Raw genomic sequence first — 26,729 nt, 5'->3', positions numbered from 1 at the left:
ATGATGTCCATTTAAACACCCAGAAAAAATTATTTATAATCCACAAACATGATGTTCATCTATCTATAAAAGTACTCACAACTTTAAAGCTTAAATATCAAATATTTCACAGAAGAATCTAAAAGCTTCTAGAAAGAATACAAATTTCATATTTTTTGAAGCCTCAAAATACCCCACAGACATCCATTAATGTACATATTTGAGTTGCAAACTGAGAACAAGTTGAACTTTGACAACATGTCATTGATTTTCGTTTTCTATTTGTAGACTAAAGTCGTATTTAACCCAGAACTTTCCCGAATATTCAGTTTATAAGATTCATATTATGCTTTCATATTATCTTCTAAGGGCTTTTGCGAGCCATGTGTTCTGACATTTGGCACATCTAGGTATTGTTCCTCAATGTTTTGGTTTGTGGTATGATGAAACCCAAGTGCACTTCCCTTTTACTGATGATTAAGGTTCATGCATTGAACAATCTCCTCTGAACATACTTGACTTCAGAGCTATGAAGACTGGCATACATAAGTTTTATGGTGCAACTTGTCTGTTCCTTAAGCTCTCACAGGCATCTTCTCTCATTCCACAGAATCTTTGAATTTGTGAGTAAGGTTTCAACCAAAACCTAATATATACATGCTTAATAACAAATTACACATCACTCTCCACTTGCATCATATGTCATTGATGTGATCTCCATATTGGTATACCGGCGACAGGCTGAGTGATACTCTCCAAGATCCGACTGTTCTGCTAGAAGGAGATAGGAGTGGTTGAGAATATTTGTGCTGCATTCTCGGAAGGTGGTGGAACAGGGACTGGGGCAACGGTGTAGTTTTTCACTAGCCAGATGAGATAAAGCAGTATCCCCGTACACATAGTCATTCCCCGTAAAGCATGGGATTATATCATTATTCAAAATGACATAATCTTGAACCATCTCCAAATCCTCTCTGCAATTCTGTCCATTTTTTACACCAGCTGAGAAGCCACGATCAGGGAGTGTATGACAGGTGGGCTTCTTACAGGATTTTACTGAAGTTTCTTTCTCGGGCAGAATCTCCAATACTGATGTAGCAGTGTCATCGTCACATTGCTTAATGTTGAAGGTTGGCTCCTGAATTGAAGACAATAGAATGACAATAATATGAGAAACAGTCTAAAAAATCATTTTGTTCACATTCTGAACATACTGTTTATTGCCACAGTAAATTTTTATACTTAAAAAAGTTACAAACATTGCTACTAGTAGATTAATTATATTTTTTGAAAGTAGGTTTAAAATAAAATCTAAAAATCTAAATGAAAATGATCAAAGCCGATATCAATTACCAAATGTGATCCACTGATATCAGTCAGGAAGCTTTCCAGCACCTTGTTAAGATTTGGGACTGATGGCCACAAGGTCTTCTTGACCTTCCTAATAGAGTGAAAACAGGACATATTTTACATTTGTATTCTTTAGATATGTTTTTAGTGGTGGTACATAGGTTAAAATCATAGCATATTGCAGTGTAATTAGAAGAGAATTACATTACCGGAAGTATCTGGAGAAGAAAAAGATCATTGCAAAAGCAATGATGAGCAGTGCCACTGGAATACAGACAATGAAAATCCACTCTGATAATAAAAGAAATGGTTTAAGTTTTGGAGTTGTTAAGCATTGTTCATAATCTAGAGTCAGAAATGTCTACCTTTGCCTAAAGGTACGAGGGCGGTAAAAGATTTCGACCAGTCACTCCATTCTCCACTGTACACCGTTCCATTGGGTTGGGCTCGGACTTGGATAGTGTATTGACTCCCTCTGTGTACATCCAGACAAGTGCTGGTCTTGGAACTGGGTGTTGTAAAATCCTACCATAGAATTTAGTTTCAGCATGAGTTGTGTGGCTATTTAACAACTGAATTAAACCAGAAAGAAGTCAATATATAACCGATATGTGTTCATATGCATCTATCTACCATCAGTGATCATTAAACCATTTAAATGCACAGCGTTTCTCATTTCACATTATTTAAACTCACCTTCCACTCACTCTCTCCTTGACGCTGATAGCGGATCTGGTACTTTAGATACTGAGAGATCTTCAAAAAGGGTGGATACCATGACAAACAAAGACGTCCCTCTTCAGGCTGTGCCTTTAGACCTTCTGGAGGCCTTGTCTGGACTGTCAAAAACAGCAAAGAGACAGACCAAGCTTTTGACTTGTTGTAATTATGATATGTCATTAATAATTTAAGAGGAATAAGTAAGTAAAATTAGCATTTTGGGTGCATTTTTGTTGTAATATTACCCTTACAAAAAGCTGTGTGGTACAGTGCTGGTAGGCCTATTAGATACCATTGAATTCTGAGGTAGGGGAGACCAGGGATGGTTGCAACACTTTTTGATTCGTGTCTGCAACTCTGTGGTTTTTTGAGTCATGTGTCTGAAACTGATATGATTTTTTCACATCTATTTGCCACAAGTTATGTTGAAAAATACAACTTATCCCTAACTGTTTAGATAGTCAATTACAAAACAAAAAGGAACATTTTTATATCAAAACAGCGATCAAGATATATAAATACAAATATGTCAAATAAATTCTCCCCTACCATCACATATTCACATGGTATTAAATGGTTACAATATTCAAATGGTAATTGCATGGTACTCTGCTCAGTATAGATGTGTTTTAAAAAATATTAAATATTAAATAAGCATTTGGACAACATATGGTGGCTAACATGGCTTTCTTCTTTCCTACTTACTGTTGCGGTTTATTCTGAAAGTCTCTGCATAAAACGTTCGACCAAATGGTTGCAATCCAACACGGAGGTAAAACTGATAGACGCTGGACTCTTGCCCATACAGGACACACTGGTGGACAGTGTTGTTGTCTTTGTTACACAACTTCCAACTACCCCATGAACTTCTGAAACACCACACAAGAAAAACTGCAGTTAACAAACAAAACTAACTGCTATGCTGCGATATCTATAAGATGTCACAGAGGACATAAAAAGCGTGACACCTGTTTATTTGTCTGAAGTGGAAGCTGGATCTGCCATCATCATATAATTCTCCTCTCCATTTGCATAATACTTGATGCAGATTTGGAGTGTGGCACCGCAACTCTATGTCACCTGAAAATTAGTCAGATACTGAAAGGTGATTAAATCTTATAGCTGTTATTTTACCTAGGTGAATTTCTCTGTTTGTAATTGTTTGTATGGGATAGTTCACCGATAATGAACATTTTGTCATAAACAGGTTCCAAATGCCTCTGTATGATTTATGGTGCAAAAGGAGATGTTGATCAGATTAACCGCCTAACTAACCATTCACTTTCATTATATGGGGGAAAAGAAAAAAAAGAGTAAGATGACCAAAAAGGATGTTCCCCAAATTTTGCCTAACATTGTGTGCCACTGAATGTCTTATTTACCAACACCAACCAAAGCACTACATTTAATAAAAGAGCACATTTTTTACAGAAATGTAATATTTAATAGTATTTATTTATTTGTGGATTACAATTAATAGATTGCACTTTGATAAAAAATATATAATAAATGCAACTGGTTTGCAAATGGTGTCAAACATAGACTGTATAAGGTGTCAGATACATGTTTGACTGAGTTTGCCATTTTAACCAACAGATGACTCCAGCCTCTAATGTGGTGACGTGGTGTTTGTGCTTTTGTGAAGAAAATGGTTCGTTTAATTCAGACTTTCAAAGGCTAGATGGCGTACAGCAAAAACTACTGGGCATGCGCACATCAATATAGTTTAGTTATCCTCACACTGTACAACAATAATTACTATTTTAGCATTATTGTAAGGGGTAGGTTTTGATTTGGGGTAGGTGTAGATGTTAATAAAACAATCTTACAGGTAGAAAATAAAGTTTATTGTTTACTTCCAGTTTTTGCTGTATCCCTTCTAGCCACAACCTCAAAAAGCTTTGTTTCTAGCTGCAGGTTGGAGTAATGGGTGTGGAAAAGGTGGCGTGCCAAAAGGTGACTGCTATAACAGAAACTAACCCCTTGCCAAATACCCAGACATGCAGTCTTGGCCACTTGAGAGCGTGTGCGTGCCAAGAAGTGTGCAAGGCTGTCCCAGGTCTGGTTGTGTCCCTCTGGTTGTGTTCGGATTCCTGTAACACTCAGGGTTTTCCCGGTCAAAAATGACTGGTGTTCTGTCGATTTGTGATACCCTGTAAGATTTTGCTACCTCTGATTAAAACAGTGCGTAGTACAATTCGACAACAAAAATTATCCCTGTAAAATTATGGTTCCCTGTCGATACTATACTTGTACTGCGTCTGCTAAGACGCTATGGGGAAAAAGCTTTTTTTTCTCCTGAACTGAAGCCTTTTTTCAAACAAGCAGAGAAATCGTATGGAAAGTATTACTAATCTCTATTTCATCCTACCTTAAACAGCAACAAATATAATTTCGTCAATCTGACATTATTAATACTATTATCATAAAGCTGTTGAAGTCTGTTTCTGCCACTGAATAAAAAAAATTAAAAAATAAAAAACAAGGAAATTGAGAATTTTTATCTCACAATTCAGACTTTTATCTTGTAATTGTGACTTTATCTTGCAGTTCTTTTTTCTCACAACTGCATGTTTATATCTCATAAATTGTTTTTTTATTAAGAGTTTATATCTTGCAATTTTTTTTCTTGCCAATTGCATTTTTATCTTGCAATTCTTTTTTGTCGCAATTGTGAGTTTTTGCAAATCTTTTTTTTTTCTTGCAATTGTGAGTCTATCCCACAATTCTTTTTTTCTCGCAGTTTTTTTTGTGAGTTTATCTCGCAATTCTTCTTCTTTTTTTTTTGTTAGAATAGTGAGAAGTTGCAATTACCTTGTTTTATTTTGTATTGAGAGATTTTAAATGGTAGTGTATTATAGTGTGAGTATGCATGGATACAGACATGCACAGGTCCAAGTCCTTTATGTTTGCAAGCACACATGTACAAATGTGAGCATAATCAACACGCTACTCAACACTAGTTTTTTCTCTTACTTTTATTCTTCCCCATTCACTTTCAATGGCTGTGGAACACCACAAGTGTGACTTTGTGCCATTTTTTACTAAATAAAAGCATTTCAAAGCAAACTTCCAGATTAAACATTAAAGGACAGTAGTATGATAAACAGTGCAAATAAAAAAAAAATAATCTCATATTGTGAAAATTATTCATAAAAAATACTTTTTTCACTCAAAACAAATTGTATTTGCTCTCAGATAAATAAGGCCCTTTGATTAATTGGGTGCAAGTAGAAAAACAAAACCAGTCCTAATTGAAAGAAAACAAGTTGACAAAATGTTTGAATCCAATATTTGGAGATAATATAGCATAGCATAGGTGTATAAGCAATTGTTTGTAGGCAGGTCATTTTTGACCAGGAACACCACAAGTGTGACAAGGTGAAATAAAACCCACAAAAAATTACGAAAACTCCCACAACATTTCTGAGAAGTACATATACCCTGTGTAAACAAAGTCATTAAGTTTGAATTCAATGCAATAACATAAACTAGTATGTTCGGAACAGACTCAACAGACATTGATTTTAAAATGCAAAGTACTGAAAATAAAATAAAGCTGTGTAAACACTTACATTTCAACAACACTAGTCTGTCCCATCAGGTAATGAAAAGTTCTATGTACACTTGTGGTCTTCATGCTCACTTAAACACTTGGACCAAACAAAGGAAATACGTCATATAAGTAGTCAAGTGGTCAAGTGCAAAGACCGCAAGTGTGGGTATTTGGAAAAGGGGTAACCGCTAGCCTTAGCCTTAACCATAGACATATATGGCCCGAACCCTAGACCTTTTCACAAGACTGTGATGATGCATTTCAGTGGTCATCAGCATCATAAAACCTCCAAAGTTTTTGTATTTTCTTTTTTTCCTTTTTTTATGCATGTACATTTATAACACTATACTTTGTATTATATTACATTTGATGGTAAATTTTACATTTTTGACAGTTTTGTTATTTAAACAAATGGGAATGCAAAAAAATATATTTGACTTCTGCTGCTGAGAAACCCGGAAATGTGAAATAGTTCCAATAGAAAGGCCTTTACCTTTCGGCACGCTCAAATCTTTCGCAAAGCCCACTGCTCCAATCTGCACTATCACTACTTGCATCACTGTGAGTGAGCTCTGCTTGCTTGCATCACTGTGAGAGAGCACTAATGTCACGAATGAGCTAGCTTATATATTACAATAGCCTATATAATATTAAAGTTTAGTATATTATATTATTTTAACTATAGTAAAAATAACATTGTAATATATTATACCAAGTGATAACATTTTAGTAATGAGTTCAAACTTTAAATACCCTTATTGTAAAGAAGGATCAAAGCAATATTGCTTTGTCCTTTTGTGGAACACTTTGTCAAAATTTATATTTTCTACTCAATTTTCCCAGTTTCCATATAGTATGGCTGAAGCTGTGGTGATATTAAATGCAGAAGGGATCCTGCATTCCATTAAATCCAGACTTTTTTACCGCAAGTGCATTGTTGATTTAAACTAATTGGAAAATGGCATGTTTTTAAGTGTCCAAATAAATGTTGGTGTCACTCACATCACACTTGTTTCTTTCAGCTCTCACCTGCTTTTTGTGACACCATAGCTGTGACAGGACTTGACCAGCCACTCCAAAAGTGATTCAATTCACCTTCAGGCTTGACTCTCATTTGCACTGTGTAGTTCTCTCCTGCGACCAGAGACACAAGCTTATGGGAGTGTTTTGACACCTATAAAGAGTGAGTGTACACTGCATTTAGTAAATGATCTTCTTTTATATGTACTATTCATACAGTAATTGTATAAGAATGATGTGTGTCAAACTCACCAGTGTAACTGTGTTTGATGTGTTTTTGGAGCTGTAGCGAATTTCATACTGCGGGTAAACTGGAGGCTTATTTAGTTTTTTCCATTCAACTAACATTTGGCCCACCTCGCCAGTTGGATGAAGGGATATATTTGTTGGAGGATATGGAAGATCTTGGAGAAAGACAAACAGATGTATTTCATTTTAATTCATGCACTATACAAGAATGAAAACTTCAAAGTAAACTGTGGTTTTTTTCCTGTAGCACTTACGCTGATTCTCCACACTGACAGTGCGATTGTAGATGGTTGTGTTGGTGTCTCTGTCTATGACTCTGAGGTGAATCTCTACATACATGAAGACGTCACTTGATGGGAATGTGCAAATATGCAGGACCTTTTCCTCATAAGTTTGTTTTTTCACATCACATCTTTTTGTCTGAACAAATCTGTATGATACAAACATGTTTGCTTGAAACAGGTCCTCAACCACCATAGATACAGAAAGGTGACACCCCCCCCCCCCCATCCCATAATTTTTCAATTTTTTTTTTAAATCAGTTCTTCCAGTGACCTAGCAGACTCTAACTTCATTTAATTTCTTTACAGTAAACAATCCATTAATTTGAGTTTAAGCTTAACATACTGTAGAAGATTAAAGATCTTAAAAAGTCCTTACCCATCCATTTCGTAGAAAAAATAATAGGACTTTTCAGCAGGTGCTTCCCAAAAGCAAGCAAAGCTTTCTAGATCCCTAGTAAAACATTTTGGGTCCTCATCCATAGCCAAGAGAGCAAAATCTGGCAATGAAAAAAAAAAAACAATCAACAACATTCCATGTAGCTAAGAAAATGCATTGTTTTGCTGCATCTAGTATTTACTGAAAAGTTTACACTTTGTTCTACTAAATACACCCTCAACATTAATGTCTTGAATTAACACTTGTTTTTCACCACCAAAAGACAACTAGAACAGCTTCGGCAGAACTAACTTAACATAAAAAAGCTAGGTGCACAATCAACAGACTAACTCACTCTTGCGTCTTACCTTGTTTTGATAGGTGAGGCTCCAAATGCACCTGTTTGATCAGACAGGAAATAAGTATCCACCAGTTGAGTGCTGAATCCATCACTTACACTGGGCATCCATATACATATGACTATTTAAGTCTGTAGATATGTTAGTGTTCAGTACTTATTGTGTTTAGAACAGGGCGGGGACATTGGTAGATGGTCATCAGACGGGGCCCAATGCAATAGGAAGTGGTTGCACTGGGGATTGAGGCAGGCACCCGTACTGACAAAGTGCCTCCTTCACACGCACATGTATACTCAAGCACTGTACAACTTTTGCAAAAAACTCTTGAGTGTATTATATTGCACAGTAAAATGTGTAGAAGAATATAAACCAACTGAAGAGGTCACACTTCAAATTTAACACCCCAGGCATGAGATTTTCAAACCTCTGACAAATCCTAATCTTGAGTTCCTTTTTTGATACTATGTATTTCAAACCATGTGAAGTGCAATAATGCAATTTCTTTCTAGAGTCCAGTTATGATGAATATCATGAAATTTGACCAAATGTGAACATAATGATGCCTATAACTTATATAAATATAATATAGTATTCAATGGAATTCTTGACTGTGGCGTTTAAGGGGGTTGGGGTGGGAGGCTGTCTGTTGTGTGTGTGTGTGTGAGTTGGAGGAAACTGAGTTGCCATACACTGACTGACAGCTCCTGGTCCTGTGGCAGAATAGGAGGAAATACCCTTGACAGATCAGCAAGCTGCAGCAGGGAAGAGGCCTGACCTCAACCCCACGTCTTAAAGGAGCGAAAGAAAGAGTGAGTACGTTCTGTTCCATATCATAATCTATGGTCATCTCCAAATGCCTCTGTGATGACTCCCCTCACCACATAGATGTTTTATTTATCCAAGTAAAGACATTCTCTTAACATTCTTTAAATGATTACAGGATGGCTATAGCATGTCATACATATGTCATATTTAAAAAAAACATTAAAAAGATCTTAAAAATCTTTAGTTGCTTTTTAAACAACATAAACATTTTGTACAGAACTCACTCAAGCTGGACAAATGAGTTTCAATAAGGAAAATACATCGCTTTCTCAAGTGCTACATTGACTATTACTGGCGTTTATTGTCCACTGAATGAACTGTATTTGATGCATGTCCATTTCAACAATCTCACACAATGATTCTCCCAAAAAAAGATGGAAAAAGAGTTCAATGCACGGTCCAGATCCCCACAGACCCAGTGTGCTACATCTGTAGCTTATATTATAGGTTCCATTTCCTCTTGAGTAATCCAGCATGTCCTGAGATATGAATACTTATAGAATCTAGAGTCACAGCTCATGAGAGTGTCCTTTCACAGTCTGTTCTCTATAGCCATGTGGTCTTGGTTGAGTGTCTCTTTGAACGATGGAACCTGGCCGCAGGGGAGTGACAGTAGCGCAAAGCTCTATGAGCTTCCCTTGGGTTATGAACCCTTCTTGGGTCTGGGGGGGCTGGTAGTCAGGCCTCTTCAGCTGTAGCATCTATTCCAGCATAAGTGAAGTTCTCAAAGAGAGCCATGTTGACATAGGCCTGGATGGAAGATGAGAATTGGAGGTTGGTTGATGGCTACATGCAGACGGGACTGCTATGTGTCTGCTACTGCCATGAACTGCACACTTTTTCTATCTTAAATAAATGCTGTTATATTTAACTTACTGTTCATCAAAGAATCCTGAAAAATCATGTATTGTGGTTTCCACAAAAATATTAAGCAGTTTTCAATATTGATAATTATAAGAAATTAGAATTATTTCTGAAGCATCATGTGACACTGAAGACTGGAGTAACGGCTGTTCAGCTTTACCATCACAGGAATTGATTGTATTTTAAACTATATTAAAATAGAGACCAGCTCTTTTGAATTGTAATAATATTTAACAATATTACTATTTTAACTGTATTTCTGATCAAATCAAACTGAAACCACCTAGCAACCACCTATAACAACACAGCAGTTCCTCTGGTAACCACCCACAAAGCCTCCACATGGTGTTCTGAGTTTTACATATGCAAGCATCAGTATGTTTTTTCCTTACCTTCCGTGCCTCTTGCATCCTATTGAGCTGAACAGATATTTGTGAAAATGGTGGTCGCTCGTAGGGTCTGTCTCGCCAACACTGCCTCATAAGTTCATACCTGTATGGATAATTATATATCAGTGATTATAATTCCAATAATTAATATGACTGCAGTCAATCAGTATGGAAAGTGACTTCAAGAACACATGAACGTCTGTGCTTACACTTCATCATCACAGTTCCTGGGCTGCTCCATTCTGTAGCCCTGAGGAAGCTTCTCATAGAGCTCAGCACAGGTCATCCCACAGTATGGTGTCCCACCTGGAAGAGAACAGATTAATAGCATTCATCTGGCTGAAGCATCTTTATAATGTAGTAGACAACAAGTTATTCAACTCTTTATAAACAAACTTACCTAAACTTACTATTTCCCACAGAAGAACTCCAAAAGACCACCTGAAAAACCAAGGCAGATATTTTAATTAAAGAATAACCAGGTTTAAGAAGAAAAAGATCTGTAGAAAAAGTCAATGCTTATGACTACGTTGTTTGCCATGTACACAAGCCACATTCTTGTGTTTAGAAACAGCTATCAAGACTGCATTTATTTGATGAAAATACATTAAAAACAGTAATATTGTAAAATACTATTATAATTATTTCAATCTGATTTCTATTTAAATATATTTTAGTATTTGAAATATTTAAATTTAAATACATTTTATGCATCTTTGCTGAAAGTTTTTTAAGCGTCCTAGCCGAAATGTATTCAAGTTATTTGAGAGAAAACAAAATGTATTGATCCCATATGGTAATGTAATTATTAGAGCAGTTATGGGGGATGATCTGTAATTAAACATGCTGGTAAGAGTAAGAAAAAAAAGTAATCCACTACTGTAGATAACTACAGTATATGTTTCAGCTAACACTGATGTGTGACTGTGACAATCACTCCATGCTTTGAAGGAAATCAGTAACAGGCTGATGGAGAAAATTATGTTTGTATGTCATGCTGGTCATATTGTTTTCAAAATCTTCAGTGTGCAGTGTTCTTTAGGGGGTAAAAAAGGTTGTTTTGACAGAGGACTGTGGTCTTGTGGAACTTGCTACTCTAAATTTGAGCTTCCTGGTTGGGGTTATCAGTTCCTTCCTGCTTATTTATCAGTTGTCCATTAAAAATTGAGAATGATGAAGACATGTTGTTTTGGATTGAAACTTAGGGATGCCATAGCACTTGGTCTTTTCAAATATTTAATCAACAATGAATCCCTTTGTCACATTTTCTTAGAAAATAAAGTGTCAGGCAATAACATTTAAAGTTCAGTTAATAAGCATGAGATGTTCAAGGCAATGTTCATATGTGTAAAAACACAAAATGTATAGGATGTACTTACACATCACTCTTTGTGGTGTAGACACTGTAGTTTAGTGACTCGATAGCCATCCATCGCACAGGCAGTCTTCCCTGAGACAGAGAGAGCAACATTCATGCAGTTTTATGAGTAATATAGATACACTATGGACTCAACAAAAGGAAATTAGTTTTATCATCTCATAGCTCATAGATATGGTCCTCACCATGGTCTTTTTCACATACAACTCCTCACCACGTGAGAGGCCAAAATCTGCGATTTTAGCAACTAGGCTTTCTCCCACAAGTACATTTCTGGCTGCCAAATCTCTGTGAATGAACTGTTTATACACAAACAAGATAACCAGACATGAAGTTAGGCCATGTAGTAATAATATTAATGTGGCACAAAATCCTAGTTAAACTGAACAATCCATAAAACATAATACATAATCCATAAAAAAATATAAATAAAATATTTAATAGTAATTAATAATTTCAAAAATTATTGACAGTTAAGACTAATATTTAAACAAACTGCATGACTGCAAGTATTTAACATAAATCACTGGGCCAATATGGCAATTAAGGGAATATTCCATCCAAAAATGTGCTGAAAATGTGAAAATCAGCTGTTTAAAACCCTCTACGCACATCTTGGCAATATAATTGCCATTGGCTAGTACATTTTTTTAGTTTAGTCGCCAGACTGATATTCTATTTTACACAGGTACGCACGCGCACACACACACACACACACACACACACACACACACACACACACACACACACACACACACACACACACACACTCATATATACATATATATATATATATATATATATATATATATATATATATACAGTACAGACCAAAAGTTTGGACACACGTTCCCATTCAAGGAGTTTTCTTTATTTTCATGACTATGAAAATTGTAGAGTCACACTGAAGGCATCAAGGGCTATTTGACCAAGAAGGAGAGTGATGGGGTGCTGCGCCAGATGACCTGGCCTCCACAGTCACTGGACCTGAACCCAATCGAGATGGTTTAGGGTTGAGCTGGACCGCAGACAGAAGGCAAAAGGGCCAACAAGTGCTAAGCATCTCTCGGGGAACTCCTTCAAGACTGTTGGAAGACCATTTCAGGTGACTACTTCTTGAAGCTCATCAAGAGAATGCCAAGAGTGTGCAAAGCAGTAATCAAAGCAAAAGGTGGCTACTTTGAAGAACCTAGAATATGACATATTTTCAGATATAATTCCACATGTGTTAATTCATAGTTTTGATGCCTTCAGTGTGAATCTACAATTTTCAGTCATGAAAATAAAGAAAACTCTTTGAATGAGAAGGTGTGTCCAAACTTTTGGTCTGTACTGTATATATATATATATATATATATATATATATATATATGGTCATTCAGGGTTTCTTAAAAAATAAGATTAAAAAAAATAATAATAGTAATAGATATTAGTAATTATTGTTATTAAAAGATAATACTACTACTAGTTCTACTACTATACTAACAATATACAATGCACTAGGATAAATGAGCCGCTGGGTTCATGAACATTAATCGCGTTGTCAGCGTTCCCTTGAACTGATTTGCTGAAATTAAAACACGGACCGAAACAGATGAGCGACAGCCAATGAGATTGCTGTTTGCGCAATAGCCCCGCCCACTACCAGAAAACCATCTCAGGTTACATATGGTTCCGTTGTTCCCCGAGTAGGGAATGAGACACTGGGGTCCTCTAGGGGTCACTATGGAGAATGACTCGACGTGACCCGAGTCTGAAGCAAACATAGAAAACAACAATAACACATTGGTCAGCGACAGCCTATTACGTCACTACCTGTGTGACCACAGTATAAAGAGGCACCAGGAGAACACGTCATCCGCTTCTTCATCTGAAGCTTGCGTCCGAAGCATGGCAAGGAAACTAGAGGCCTCGGAGTCTCGTTCTTTACTCAGGGAACCATGATTACATATGTAACCTGAGATGTTCCCTTTCAAGGGTACTTTAAACTGTGTCCTCCAGGGGTCGCAATGGGGAATGATATACCCATGCCACCATGCTGAAGGGAGTGCATGCCAAACCACGGATGAGCGCTAAGTAATCTATTAAATCTTCAAGGGAGTTGCCCCTGGGATGGTTAGATGGCGGTCAGTGACATTATTCCCTACAGCCAAAGGCCTAAGCTACATAGCCCATAAACTTGCCTGTTAGGGCCAGTAGTCCTGGGCCCAGGGTAGAACTTAAAGGCTTGGTTTCAGGAAGAGATTGCTTTAAAGAGATATGACCAAGCTTCTAGAATCGTAACTAGGTCTTGGCCTGTCACCCAGGGGGCTACTGCTTGCTCTGCATGAGCTTGCTGTAGGAACTGTCTCAACAGACCCCTAGTAGAAACACCCTGTCAAAGTAGGTATCATTGAGGATACATAGGAAGAGTGGTGCCCATGGTGGAACAGGGGCCTGACCGACTCAAAGAAAGGTCACAAAGCCGCAGGGCATAATCCCTACCACACAGGATTTGATGTGCGAACTTACCACAGCATAGTTTTTATAAAACCAGACACTTCGCGTGCTCACTTACCATAACATGGATTTTAAAGATACTTTTTACAAGACTGACTTAGAGACTTTATGTGACCGTGGCACTCTGAGGGAGCCGTCCATAACATATACATAGTAGAGTGCACATAGATGGAAATGGCACATCCCATAGAACAATTCGTGAGAAGTCGCCAACTCATATTAGACCTTGGCTAACAATTCTCATATTCATATTCTGGTTAGCAGTAAGTTATCTAGCTGAAGGAGCATAACGCAGCTGTCAGCCGAGAGGTGGCTCGACCTACAGCATGTTCATAGAAATCCTGAAGGATTCTTGAATCCTTTCAAGAAGTGAAGCCCAAAGAAGCCTTGAGTCCGGACCATCAGTAAGGTGGTTACTATGTAAGACACAGAACCAACCAAAACATCATAGGTCCAGCAATCCCCACAAACTCATTCTCCCCCATGACTCGGCAGCAGTGGGTCCTGAACCGCAGGGAGCAGACGGCTGCCCCTCATTCCTCGATAATAATACATACGAACGCGGAGCTATTTCATTGAAAAATGCTTGCAGTGGATGCAGTCTGCCCCCTCGAGGACATCGCGTGCGTGATCTGCACCCAAACAAATGACGCAAAGATCATGTGTGTCATCATGAAGAAGAGGACGACGTGTTCTCCCTGCACCTCTTTATACTGTGGTCACACTGGTAGTGACATCATATGCTGTCGCTGGCCATCGTGTTGTTGTTGTTTTAAATGTACACTTCAGACACGGGTCACATCGAGGCATTCCCCATAGCACCCCTAGAGGATGCAGTTCAACGTTCCCTTGAAGGGAACAGGCATATCTTCTGCTTTTTCTTAAAAGCTGAATAATTCCAAATGAACTCTGTTATTTTGACAGGAAAATACAATGAAGAATATGGTTTACATGTAGCTTATCGATTTAGTGTACGGTGTGTACAACTCTCGCTCTCTTTCTTTGCATGTGTGAGAAACAGTGGTCAAAGCACTTTCATTGCAAAGATCCATTGGTGAGCAAATGATGTAATGCTAAATTTATGAAGATGAAGAACCAAGCTCATCTACATTATGGATGGCCCAAGGGTGAGTACATTTTAGGTAAATTATCATTTTTGAGTGAACTATTCCTTTAATTTTGCCCATCCACATATGGATTCTTAAATATTACCTCCATAATCTGAAAAACAAAAAACAAAAAAAAACAAAAAAAAAATATATATATACCTGTTTGTCACTTAGGTAATGCATGCCAGTTGCTACATCAGCAGCAAACTGCAAGAGCTGCTGGGAGGTGAGTGTGGAGGCAGTTCCATGCTCTTTTGCAAAGGCAGGATCAGTCTCTAGGACACGACTCTTTCTTAGGAAGTCCAAAAGGTTTCCGTAAGGTGCAAATTCAATTGCAATGTAAAGGTAACCTGTGGATAACATTACCTGTTACATGTCAGCACTATTTAATAGAGAGAAGTTCATATGGCATCTGTCCCAAATAAAGTACTTTGACAAAACTGATATGAAGCCTTAATAACATTACTATGTCAAACACTTGTAGTCCTCTAGTCTGGTGCACTCACCTCTGTTTTCACAGGCACCGATTAGATTAATTATGTTTGGATGCTGTCCCAATTTACACAGCACTTCTAATTCACCAGCAAAGTCTCGATGGTCATTCTCTGAGGAGAACTCTGCAGGTTCACACAATGGACACACAAAATCACAATCATGTAATATAGACCTTGGCTAACATTGCTCTGTTGGCTTGTGTTCTTACCCTTGAGCATTTTAATTGCAGCACTCATTTTTATACCATCTTTTTTGACCATGGCTTTGAGGACCTGACCAAAGTTCCCTTCTCCAATGACATCCTCAAACTTAATGTCCTCCCATTCCAGTATGGGATATGTGAGGGGCTCTGTAGAAGGTTTCGGTCGCCTGGTCAGTGTGAGCGTTCCTGAGTTGAACTGTAAGATTGTCTCTTCTCCCTGAGAATGAATGTGTTTATTTATGTATTTATTTATTTATTTTTGATATATTGATAAAGTAGATGCAACTATCCCACTATGTTGAATCATTAAAATATAATGTTTATGACCACACATTATTTTTTGCTGCCACTGTACATATGCAAGCATAAGAGTAGAAATAAAGTAAAGTGTCTGCTCACCGATACAGACTGATAGGTGAATGTACGTTTTCGTTTAAAGACAGATTTATGAATGTAGAAGAGAATCAAAAGGGCCAGAAGGATGGTCACACAGGTCACAGCCACTGACCCAACTACAGCCCAAAGAAGCTGATGATCCTCAGCCATTGGTCGTCCAACTTGCTGAGTGGTCGGAACATAGCTTGATAATCCTTGTTAATATAAAAACAGCAAGTGCCTTTTTAAAAAGTGCATTTTAGAATAGCTTTTAACTTCATATTTTGGCTTTATTTTTTGTCTTTTACATGTTTATTCTCTCTTGTCACTTACCGTCTCCACGTGTCCTGGCTTGTACAAACTTACTCCAATCCCCTGGCAACTTGGAGAAAGCCCTCACCCTGAACTGGTATAATGTGCTCCCATTGAGGGATGTCACATCCTTCATGGTTTTGTTGCCATCGTCTGTGTCCACCCAAGAATGAAAGCGGCTCTGGCCCACTGCCTGGTATTCAATGCTGTATTTCACAATGCCTCCATTGGGGTCCTCAGGTGGATGCCAGTGAAGCCTGACTGCATTGATGGACAGAGCATCTGCCTGGACGTTTCTTGGAGAAGAAGGACCTGGAGAGAAATCATACGTAATTTTGCCACTTCAGTTTCATTTCACACACTGAAACACTTGTGAGTTATTAGTTTCCACCACATCCTGTCTAACATTCATGTCCTATTTTATAGTCAGTCACCTTCTTGCGCCTACTTGGGGACATGCAAGATTTCTTTTTACCCTGCTTATAGATGTGAATATGGTGGGGCTTTGAAGGGGGCCCATGGCTGCCACAGTTTATCAGCCTGACGACCACTTGGTAGTCTCTGGTATACTCCAGATTGTAGAGCTTGATGGAGAGTACATTAAGCAAGGTGGTTTCCTCTTGCAGCTTCTCTCCATGTGGTCCAATGAGCTGTATTAAAAAGCCAGTGGCTTCTCGGGACGTACCAATCAGGGACCACCTGATGGTGGCATTACGGCCCTCCAGTGAGCAGGCATTAATCTCCGGCCTGGCCGTGGGCTCTAGTGACACAGAATACGCAATCAGAAAAAACTACAAACTAAATTGAACACATTACTAAATACTATGATAGTATATAAATAACACTAAAATAACATTGGTTAGACAACTGGGGTAAGTTGACAACCTCAGAAGTGGGAGAGTGGTATGTTATTACTAACGTTTTTATTATTTAATAAATATTATAATTCCTCTTATTAGATTTAGGTTTATGATGTATTTTACATGCATCAAATACATTTTAGATTTACAACTGGTGCAAGTTTACTGAAGGGGTCTTATTGCCACAGGTAGGGGGCCTTCTTAACACAGTAATGTGGCAAATTTGTACACCCTATACATAGTCATTGTTAAACTCTAAATATGTTCTTAAGTGGGGCATTTGCCCCAATCTTTCCCTACAACCAAGTCAATTTTTAGTAGGGATGTCCAGATCCGATCACGTGATTGGAAATCGGGCCCGATCGGGTGGTTTCAGACTCGATCGGAATCGGACGTTACCTCCCGATCAGGACTCGGATATATATATATATATATACAGTGTTGGGAAGGTTACTTTGGAAATGTAATAGGTTACAGATTACAAGTTACCCTGTTTAAAATGTAATAGTAGTGTAACTTTTTCAATTACTTTATTAAAGTAATGTAACTAATTACTTTTGAGTACTTTTTGATTACTTTTCTAAATTTGTGAAATTTAAAGAATAATAAATAAAAGCATATACATCAACTTAAATACAGTTATCTAATAAGCATGTGACGTATTCTGTGTAATAAACTCCTGAAACATTGGTGTTTTTTTAAACTGCTGTCTCTTTGTATATGATGATAGTTTTCTCAAAATAAGTAAAATGCACATTAAGTGACACAGAGCAGTTCTAGAAATTATGTTTATGTGCTCGTGTACTCCTATATTGAGGCAGCAGAGGTTGAAAACACTGCGCGCTTCAGTAGGCCTATGTGTAGTAAATGAAACCATGTCTTTGCCATTAATTTACAGGAGGGGCGGACTGGGAAAAAAACTCATACAAACAAATTCATGGACAAATATATTTTTTTGTATGGACCTGACATAAAAAAGGTTTAAATCTTTAATTTGGGGATATGAAAAATAATTAAAAGTGGTCTCCTGAACTGCACCTTCACTTCCATTTTTCTCTTCAGTTTCTTTATTTTGCCCTGTTATCCATCTCTCGTGACTTTAATACTCAAGATTGAACAAAACTATACTTTAAAATACAATACTCTACAATACTACAATATCTTTATAGAAAAATCTGAATACTGTACACGAGTCATGTTTTTCCCTTACAAAAATTAACCTTGCTTTTATTAGCCTATATAAAAGTAAAATAACCTTGTTTTGTTTTTGTTTTTTTGCAAATGGATTTGTATTTATTTTTAAATAAATACATTTGTAAAATAATTTTACATTTTTGGTTATCACATTTAAACAATGGTAACCATTTTCTCTGGATTTATAGTTAAATATTAAAATGTAAATTTAAATCGGAATTTTTTAAAGATAAATTCCTACTGTAACATTACAACTGATAATAATGATGTCCTTTATATAGTATTTTGAGTGATGGCTGGTGAGCAACGTGCTGCTGCTTGATTAAAAAAAAAAAAAAAAGACAAAAAAAGCATCTTTACAGATGAAACTGACCTAAAACCCTGAACAGGAGTTCTGCTTCTCTGCTCCAGCTGTGCGCTTCCACAGTCCACTTTATTAATTCTCTCTCTCTCTCTCTCTCTCTCTCTCTCTCTCTCTCTCTCTCCCTCTCTCTCTCTCTCTCTCTCTCTCTCTCTCTCTCTCGCATTGATTACTCTGAGTCTGATCCAAACCGTTTGGCGGAGGCGCGGAGAGCGCGCGAGTCATGACTAACACTTGACTTATTAGAGATTTAATTATCAAATGGCGGATTCGCAAATGATCGCTTTAGTACATTCGCAGGCAATTATACAATAATGATATTAAATAGTGGGGCAAAATCGGCTGCCAGGCCACCAGGAATTGTCCCGGTTCTCCCGGTGTCCAGTCCGCGCCTGATTTCCACAGACACGCAGAATGTGCAAGTCATATATTGCATTTTTGGGGCTTAATATTCACAGATACTAGTCGATGTCATGTTTTGATTCAAGTGTACTGACCTACTTTTGATTTAGTCATCCAAAATGTGGCATATTCCGTCCGCGTTAGGCATTTCGTTTTTATGACTGGATTCTACGAACCAGACTGTATTTCGTCATCCAGGAAATTATTAGGGCGGTATGTCCCAGAATAGTCAGTGCAATTTGGGAAAGAAATCAGTTAAATCTGTATGTGGATGTGTGTAAATATTCAAATGTAATCCCCTTTGTAATCGTTAAAAATTTCATAAGTAACTGTAATTTAATTACTCATTTTTTCGTAGTAACTGTAACTAATTACAGTTACAATAATTTTGTAATTAAATTACGTAACGCAGTTACATGTAACTAGTTACTCCCCAACACTGTATATATATATATATATATATATATTCTCATTAATTTTTAACACATCTTTTGTTATGCGGTGGCACAGAGTTAGACCCTTTTGACTCCACATAGAAACAGCAACGCGTGCGGCATGACATCACTTTGTTTTCAAGAGCTGGTGTGAATAATATAGATTCAAACTCAAAGAGACATGATAGTTTGCGCATGACCTGATATTTCATTCGGACCCAGGATACAGCGAGATGAACATCACAGAGCGCTAAACTCTCATGCAGTGTGTGTTTCATTCATACTCGAAGCCGGAGCGCGCTCTCGCGCTGATATCAGGATATTCCTAGTATGGACAAAAGCGTCCAGCTATGCTGTGGTGCGCACAGGAAAACAGAAACTTATGCAAACACGAAGACATTAATATACGATCACGACAATAAATTGTTCTTCAAGTCATCTCCAGCAGGTGATAAATAAAGTATGAACAATGCAGTGCTGATTGACATAGTATTTATTACAGTATAGAAACTATTCTGCATTATTATGTGATAAACAGTGTTTGTAGTATATAAACAAATCATTATTATTTGTTATTGACCAGCATTTATAGATTTCTAAGCCTATTAAAATCTAGAAATTAGAGAAAAAATAAAGTCGCCTATACTACCAGTCAGAAGTTTTTGAACAGTAAGCTTGTTAAGGTTTTTTTTATTTTTTTTTAAGAAGTCCCTTCTATTCACCAAGCCTGCATTTATTTGATCCAAACTACAGCAAAACAGTAAGATTTTGAAATATTTTTACTAGCCTATTTAAAATAGCTGTTTTATATTTGAATATATTTCAAAATGTAATTTATTGAAGATCCTGGATCTGTTTTTTCGCTCTTCTTTATTCTTTTTTTATGTATTGTAGAAGTATCGGATCGGGACTCGGTATCGGCAGATACTCAAAATCAAATGACTCGGACTCGAGGACAAAAAAAACCTGATCGGGACATCCCTAATTTTTAGTTCTAGGTTAACTGATTCTCACCTGGGCAGTCAGTCTCCATGATTGCCTCTGGACCCAAAGGACCTTCTCCTCCATCCCCTGGGCGAGTGAGTTGTACACGGACATGGTATCTGGTTGAGGGCTTCAGGTTCGATAATGTGATTTGATCGTTGCCATACACTTCATTTGAAAAAAAAAAGATTATAAAATTGTAGGATTTTTATGACATATATTGATATGATTCTACATGTCAACATGAACACTAGTAATTCCTAAAACAAGAAGTGATTTTGAAGTGAGTTACCTATAATGGAGGACCAGGAGTCTTCTGTATCCACTGGCTTGTAAAGCAGCTTAGTGGAAATAATGGGACTATCACCCGCATAAGTGTCCACTGGCTTTACAACCAGTTGTTTGCTTCTCCTCGACAGCAGTTTAGGAGCAGTGGTTGGGTAGGGTGGCTCTAGTTCACAATAAAGTGCAAGTTTAAGGGTCTTTCAGCTAAAAAAAGAACATTGTTAGAATGAATCAATTTTAAACTGAATCTCACCTTTCACAGTTAAGGTAAACTTGAAGGAATCCTGCCCACCATTGGTGGAGACTCGACATTCCCACAAACCATTATGCTCTGCAGACAGCCTTGGGATCTCAAAGTGAGCTGTGCTTTTTTTGGAGTCCATGGTAGTGTGGGATGCCTGAGAAATCAACAGCAGACAATCATAAAGATAGTAGCCACATTAGAAAGACACAAGACATTAGGCACAACATTACTTTCTAACTTTTCATTTTATAAGCATTCCTTTTTTCCAGCTTCAACTTCTCCTTAAGATTCTTATGACTCTTTCACCTTAAGAATGGTGCTTTCCAGCTTGCGTAGCTCAATACTCATGTGGCTAGGCAGTGGATGGCCTGTTGCAGAACATGTGATCTTGTAGCTGGAGTTCAAGTTTCCCTCCAGGTTACTGGCCATGTCCAAAATCTCTGGTGCACGATCTGAAAGAGGGATAAGGTTAGACAAACGGCGCCAAGAGGAATAAACATCATAGATTTTTTTGAGTAGATGGAAAATAAATTTTGAAGCCTGACCTGATTTCTCACAATATTGCCCTCTCCAGCCTGTAGGACATTGGCAGCCACTGAATCGACTGCATTTGCCTCTGTTCTTGCAGTTGCAACTTAAAAGACAGTCAGCGCCGTACATTCCTTCAGGACAGGCTATGAAAATAACATTGGAAATCCTGTTTTTATTTTATATTTCGACAATTAAACATGACAACAAGCATTTTAGAAGGATTCAGTAAGTCATTATGTTTTAGTGTCTGAGCTCTGACCTCATGAAATTTAAGTGTGAGTGTTTTTTTTTCCACAAGTGTCTTCATACATCACAACTGCAACATTATTTCTCGAAATTGAGACTTTTTATCTTACAATTACTACCTTATTTCTTGTAATTCTTACTGTTGCACATTATCTTGCTTTATATCGCATTGCAAAATTATTTCTCTTATAGTTGTGCTGACTATTTTTCAGAATTGTGACTTCCACACATCTTTTCACAGTTGCAGCCTTCTGTTCTTATAATTGCAGCTTTGTATTTCACAATGTGACTATATCACACAATTTGACTTTATATCACTCTGTTTCAGCTTTATTTCTCATAATTATGGCTATTTCCTGTATTTGCAATTTTGTATTTCACAATGTTACAGTGAATTCTTTTTTTTGTGTGTGTTATTTTAAACTTTATCTCACAATTACACGTTTTATTTAATCTGAGGTGGAAACTGGCTTTCACAAAGTCTAAAACAAATGGACAGACTAGCAAGAAATGCTTATCTTGGTCAGATTGTTGGAAGCTGAATTTTTACTGGCACATTCCAGCAGCACCTGTTTAAACTTTCATTCAGGACTGAATCCTTTCTGCTGGCTCCAGATGATACTCTGCATGAAGGGAACAGTTCTTATATACAAGGATCTTAAGTTAAACTCACGTTTACGACAGCGATCTCCATGCCAGCCGCTGGCACAAGAACAGCCGTAAGGATCCGTGAGACAGAAACTCAAGCCCTGGCATCCATTCTCCGACTTACAGGATTCCTGGCAGTTCCTACCAAACATCCCTTCTCGACAGGCTGCAAGACCAAAAACAGAAAAAAAAATGATTTGTATGTTTAAGTTCTTAAATGAATAGTCTCTACAGATGCAAATGATCAGTTTCATATAAATGGTTTTCATTTACCTGTCTCACAGCGCATTCCCATAAACCCCGGTGGGCAAACACAATCTCCAACTTTGTCATGGCACACGCCTCCATTCAAGCATTCGGGACAGTCTTTGTCACAGTCGGAGCCCCATTTATTCTTTGGACATGCTAGAACATACACAGGTAACAAAAATCAAGCACTAGAATAGAAAATCCAAAGTTTTGAATATGTTTAAATGAATTATATGATACTTATTATCTTACCACGAACGATGAGGCGGATCCAGCCACTATAAAGAGCACTTTCTCCAACATAGTTGACACTGTAAATCCCTGCATTGTTTTCATCAACTTTCATCAGATCTAGAACTGCTGTGCTGTTCTGGACATCAGCAATAGGAGTCATGTAGAAGTAGTTACCTAAAGCAAATCAGAATTTTCTTGCTTGTAAATTGCTCATTCATTTACTGATCTTTTGCGCATTCATTTACTGATCATCTTGTTGGAAACATCCCGCTGGATCCTCTTTGTTTTTCTGCGTCCCATTTTGGATTTTTTGTATGTATATAATATAAAACATATTTTCATAAATCACTGTACTAATATGCATAAAATGATGCATACATGCTCTTTAGACATGAATCTTGCTAAATCGTAAAAGAATAAGATTAAAGCTATACTGACCATTGAATTTCCAAGTAATGTCTCGTCTTTCTGTCCCAACAACGTCCATGATTAGTTTCACTTCGTCTCCTTTACTGGCCATCAGAGTGACACTCACTGGCTTGAAGTGACCTTAAAACACATAATAATAATAATAGTATTCTGGAAATAACTGTAACTTTACAAGTGATCCTGAAGACCTTGATTATATGGTTCAGGTGTGTTTGATTAGGTTTGGAGCTGAACTCTGCAGGACACTAGGTCCTGCAGGGTTCAAGACCTATGCTTTCACTCAGAAATGACAATTCAGTCATTTTTTACTCACCCTCATGTCATTTCAAACTTGTATGACTTACTTTCTTCTAAAGAAAACAAAAAAGATAGTTTTAAAAAATGTCTCAAGGGTAATTTTTTATATAGGGTAATTTCAAAGACAGTCAATGGTTTGCAATGTTGTTTTGGATCCCATTGACTCTCATTCTCACTCTCTCAGAAACAACTGAAACATTCTTCAAAATATCTTCTTTAGTGTCTTTTTTTTATCACACAGGTTTGTAACAACATGAGGGTTGGTAAATTATGACATTTTCATTTACACATTTTTTGGGTGAACTGTAAGTTATGTTTATTTTTTGTTGTACTTTTGCTGTAGTTGTTGATGAGAGTAACACTGCCAGGTTGGTCAGAGCCCCTTTTTGAGTGACAGTAGAAAATCCCACTATGGTCAAAGCCTGTAAATCCAGTAGCCACCACTTCTTTAGTTTGTGGTCTCCGCACATCAAAATGTGGCGAATCTGCACGGAGCACAATGCTGTTGTCCTTTGTGATGCTCAGCTGAATCCCGTCTGTGTCACGCTCTCCAGAAATGCAGGAGAGACGGAAATGATGAGCAGATGTGGCCCTGTTAGAGATCATGGTGAGATCCATGACTGCATCTGAGAGAGGAACCATTTCATACATATTAATGCAATGCAATTTACTAAAACAGGACAACTATTGGAAAACAATTAATTAGAAAGTTATTAAATTAATATCATCTCTTAAGGGTGAAACTGTGAACCTCTAGAACTTAGTACAGTTTTCTGTTTATTATAAAGATCAAAAAATACCAACAACAATGGAGGCACCATAGAGGAACATCCACATTCCTGCTTTCACACATTTCCCCTGGCTTTCCGCCACTATGTGGCCTTCTCAACACAAGAACAATATCAGGAAACAAAGAGGATCTAAAGCCATCATTCCACCATGAATACCATTAGATCCCATGTGCGAAATAATGAAAACATGTAGAGGAGCCCGGGGCTAGTTGTCACACTTTTTTTACTCCAGTGAAGTCAGTATCTATATAGGCACATGCCATATGCCACATGCCAAGTGTTGGGTACAGAAAAACAAAACTTTTTCTCTGTTGTTGTCCAATTTTGAACACATATTGATCTGCTATTAAGGCTGTTGCTATATGTTGCTAAATTTGCTAAAGGTGAACCTGTCATAACCCAGGCAATAATAACATTTTTAATAACTTACCCTGATATTAAAATAAATAAATAAATAAATACAATTTTAAAAAATCTAACAACAAATTACCGATTGAAAACTGTTTGAAAACAGTTCAAACTTTCAGTTAAACTTTTACAAATTTCAGTAAAAATCTTATGTTCATTGTTAGGATCAAATAAATAAATAAATAAATAAATAAATAGTGTTTTAAAAGCGAATTGTGAGCAAGAATTGTCAAATATCATTCTAATATATAGGCTATAGACCAAAATACTGTATAGAATATTTGAAAACCGACATACAAATGACTTGATTTTAATTCCCCAATCAATCAAAACGTATTTTGAATACTTTTTGGTGTAACAACAACTACTTACCAGATATGTCGACGACCCACAAGAGGCAGATTAAATGCAGCATGACTGTAATCATATGTTCACTCTCAGATAATCCGTTAGAAATGAATTTGTCATTCCAGTGGGATTTTCCAGCTCGCCAGCCGTCGCCGCGCGTAATTGCGCATTTCTACGATCATTGTGAATGCACGCGCACTGATTCACCCTGCGCGTGGAAATCTGTGCTGTTGACACGGAGAAAACTCAACTCTTCTGCTTACTCCACACTCATACTTTGGGTGGGAAAGGAAGGAAGAGGCGTTGGGGATTGGAGAGAGGGAGAGAGAGAGATCGAACTGTTTGTCCTACAAGTATTTTCACTGAATTTCACTTACACAAAACTGGATGTGTCTGATGACTTAACGTCAGTTCATCAAGATCAGGGATGTTCTTTAATTATATCACTGCAAAGCTTTACTTCTAAATTGTTATTTAAAGGGGTCATATAATGCGAAGTCAGCCCCGTCCCATATGCAAAATAAATAAATAAATAAAGTTCGCAGCTTTGTGCTTTGTTACTACAAAGTGCCTACTTTCAATTTTATTACAAGAGATACATAGAATAAAAGTGTTTTTACGCTCATTAATTTGTAGTGAGATAATTCGCCAGTATAGTGAATCATCAGTAGCATGAATCAATTATATTTTCCTCTTTAATATTTGCAGCAAGAAATAAAGATGAATCTATTTGAATGCATGTTAAACAATTTAATACAAACAAATGTCTCATGAAATCGATCAGTCAGAGTTTCAAAAAGGTCAATAAGTCTACGTTTTTTGAGAATATAGGTGGAATTTTCAAAGGAAAAAAGAAAGAAAATAAAAAATGTAAATAATAAAAATTGTTAGGGGATATTTGAATTAGTGTTTAATTGAACTAGTGTTTTTTGAGTCAGTGTCAGAAAGATCACAACGCCATCTCCTCAGGACGCACCTTTAAGAGAGAAATGCCTCTTTGCGGATTACAGTTTTTGTCTTAGATTTGAATTATTTGGTTTTAGAGTAGTAATTCATTGCATTTTATAAATATGTTAATCTTGTCTATGAGGCAAGTATTCGGATGCACATCCTGTTTGTTTACCAAGTGTTTATTTTGTTTTTTTTTTTCCCATAGATTTTATTTTAGGCATATGTGTTGATTTGAGAAGGCTAAATTGATCAAACATATGCTTCATTGCGCTTCCTGCATCTGGCCGCTGGGCCGTTCCTTTGAATAAATAAATAAATAAAATAACTTGAATGTAACAAACATAAAATGTAGATAACATTTTCCTTAAAATCAAGCAATAAATTTTTTTTAAAATTACCATGAACAACAAAATGCAAAATTACAAAGACAAAATATAGATTGAATAAGAAAATCGCATATGCATATAAAAACTGAAGCACCATTATTTATTT

General features: G+C 37.1%; 2 protein-coding genes across 2 annotated transcripts; both read right to left on the bottom strand.

Moving 5' to 3' along the window:
- Positions 1–236: 236 nt before the first annotated feature.
- On the bottom strand, positions 237–8,053 carry LOC132151821 (thrombopoietin receptor-like). Its single transcript, XM_059560215.1, has 12 exons — positions 7,903–8,053; positions 7,535–7,655; positions 7,129–7,304; positions 6,878–7,029; positions 6,635–6,779; positions 3,018–3,129; positions 2,755–2,918; positions 2,026–2,168; positions 1,695–1,854; positions 1,539–1,620; positions 1,333–1,420; positions 237–1,117 (listed from the first exon to the last, which is right to left on the bottom strand). The coding sequence occupies exons 1-12, from the start codon at positions 7,982–7,984 to the stop codon at positions 659–661; spliced, it is 1,884 nt and encodes a 627-aa protein (XP_059416198.1). The 5' UTR covers positions 7,985–8,053; the 3' UTR covers positions 237–658.
- A 686-nt stretch (positions 8,054–8,739) lies between these two features.
- Positions 8,740–25,541, bottom strand: LOC132151815 (tyrosine-protein kinase receptor Tie-1-like). The gene is made up of 23 exons (XM_059560199.1): positions 25,311–25,541; positions 24,072–24,365; positions 23,452–23,562; positions 23,032–23,187; positions 22,804–22,935; positions 22,556–22,696; positions 21,651–21,779; positions 21,412–21,557; positions 21,115–21,259; positions 20,869–21,027; positions 20,607–20,744; positions 16,817–17,101; positions 16,363–16,653; positions 16,054–16,244; positions 15,661–15,871; positions 15,464–15,574; positions 15,117–15,307; positions 11,535–11,648; positions 11,351–11,421; positions 10,372–10,412; positions 10,181–10,277; positions 9,975–10,074; positions 8,740–9,468 (listed from the first exon to the last, which is right to left on the bottom strand). The coding sequence occupies exons 1-23, from the start codon at positions 25,363–25,365 to the stop codon at positions 9,397–9,399; spliced, it is 3,381 nt and encodes a 1,126-aa protein (XP_059416182.1). The 5' UTR covers positions 25,366–25,541; the 3' UTR covers positions 8,740–9,396.
- Positions 25,542–26,729: the final 1,188 nt, after the last annotated feature.

The sequence above is a fragment of the Carassius carassius genome, chromosome 10, assembly GCF_963082965.1.
Source record: "Carassius carassius chromosome 10, fCarCar2.1, whole genome shotgun sequence".
NCBI lineage: Eukaryota > Metazoa > Chordata > Actinopteri > Cypriniformes > Cyprinidae > Carassius > Carassius carassius.
The sequence above is the reverse complement of the archived record's forward strand: the minus strand, read 5'-3'. Positions and strand labels throughout refer to the sequence as shown.

Excerpts from the sequence above, each read along its gene's own strand:
- LOC132151815 (XM_059560199.1), bottom strand. The coding sequence starts at position 25,365 with ATGATTACAGTCATGCTGCATTTAATCTGCCTCTTGTGGGTCGTCGAC. Across the intron at positions 16,245-16,362 it reads AGCCAGGACACGTGGAGACG|GATTATCAAGCTATGTTCCG; the intron begins GTAAGTGACAAG and ends TATATTAACAAG. Across the intron at positions 10,278-10,371 it reads GTGGGAAATAGTAAGTTTAG|GTGGGACACCATACTGTGGG; the intron begins GTAAGTTTGTTT and ends GTTCTCTTCCAG.
- LOC132151821 (XM_059560215.1), bottom strand. The coding sequence starts at position 7,984 with ATGGATTCAGCACTCAACTGGTGGATACTTATTTCCTGTCTGATCAAA. Across the intron at positions 6,780-6,877 it reads CATCAAACACAGTTACACTG|GTGTCAAAACACTCCCATAA; the intron begins GTGAGTTTGACA and ends CACTCTTTATAG. Across the intron at positions 1,855-2,025 it reads AAGGAGAGAGTGAGTGGAAG|GATTTTACAACACCCAGTTC; the intron begins GTGAGTTTAAAT and ends ATTCTATGGTAG.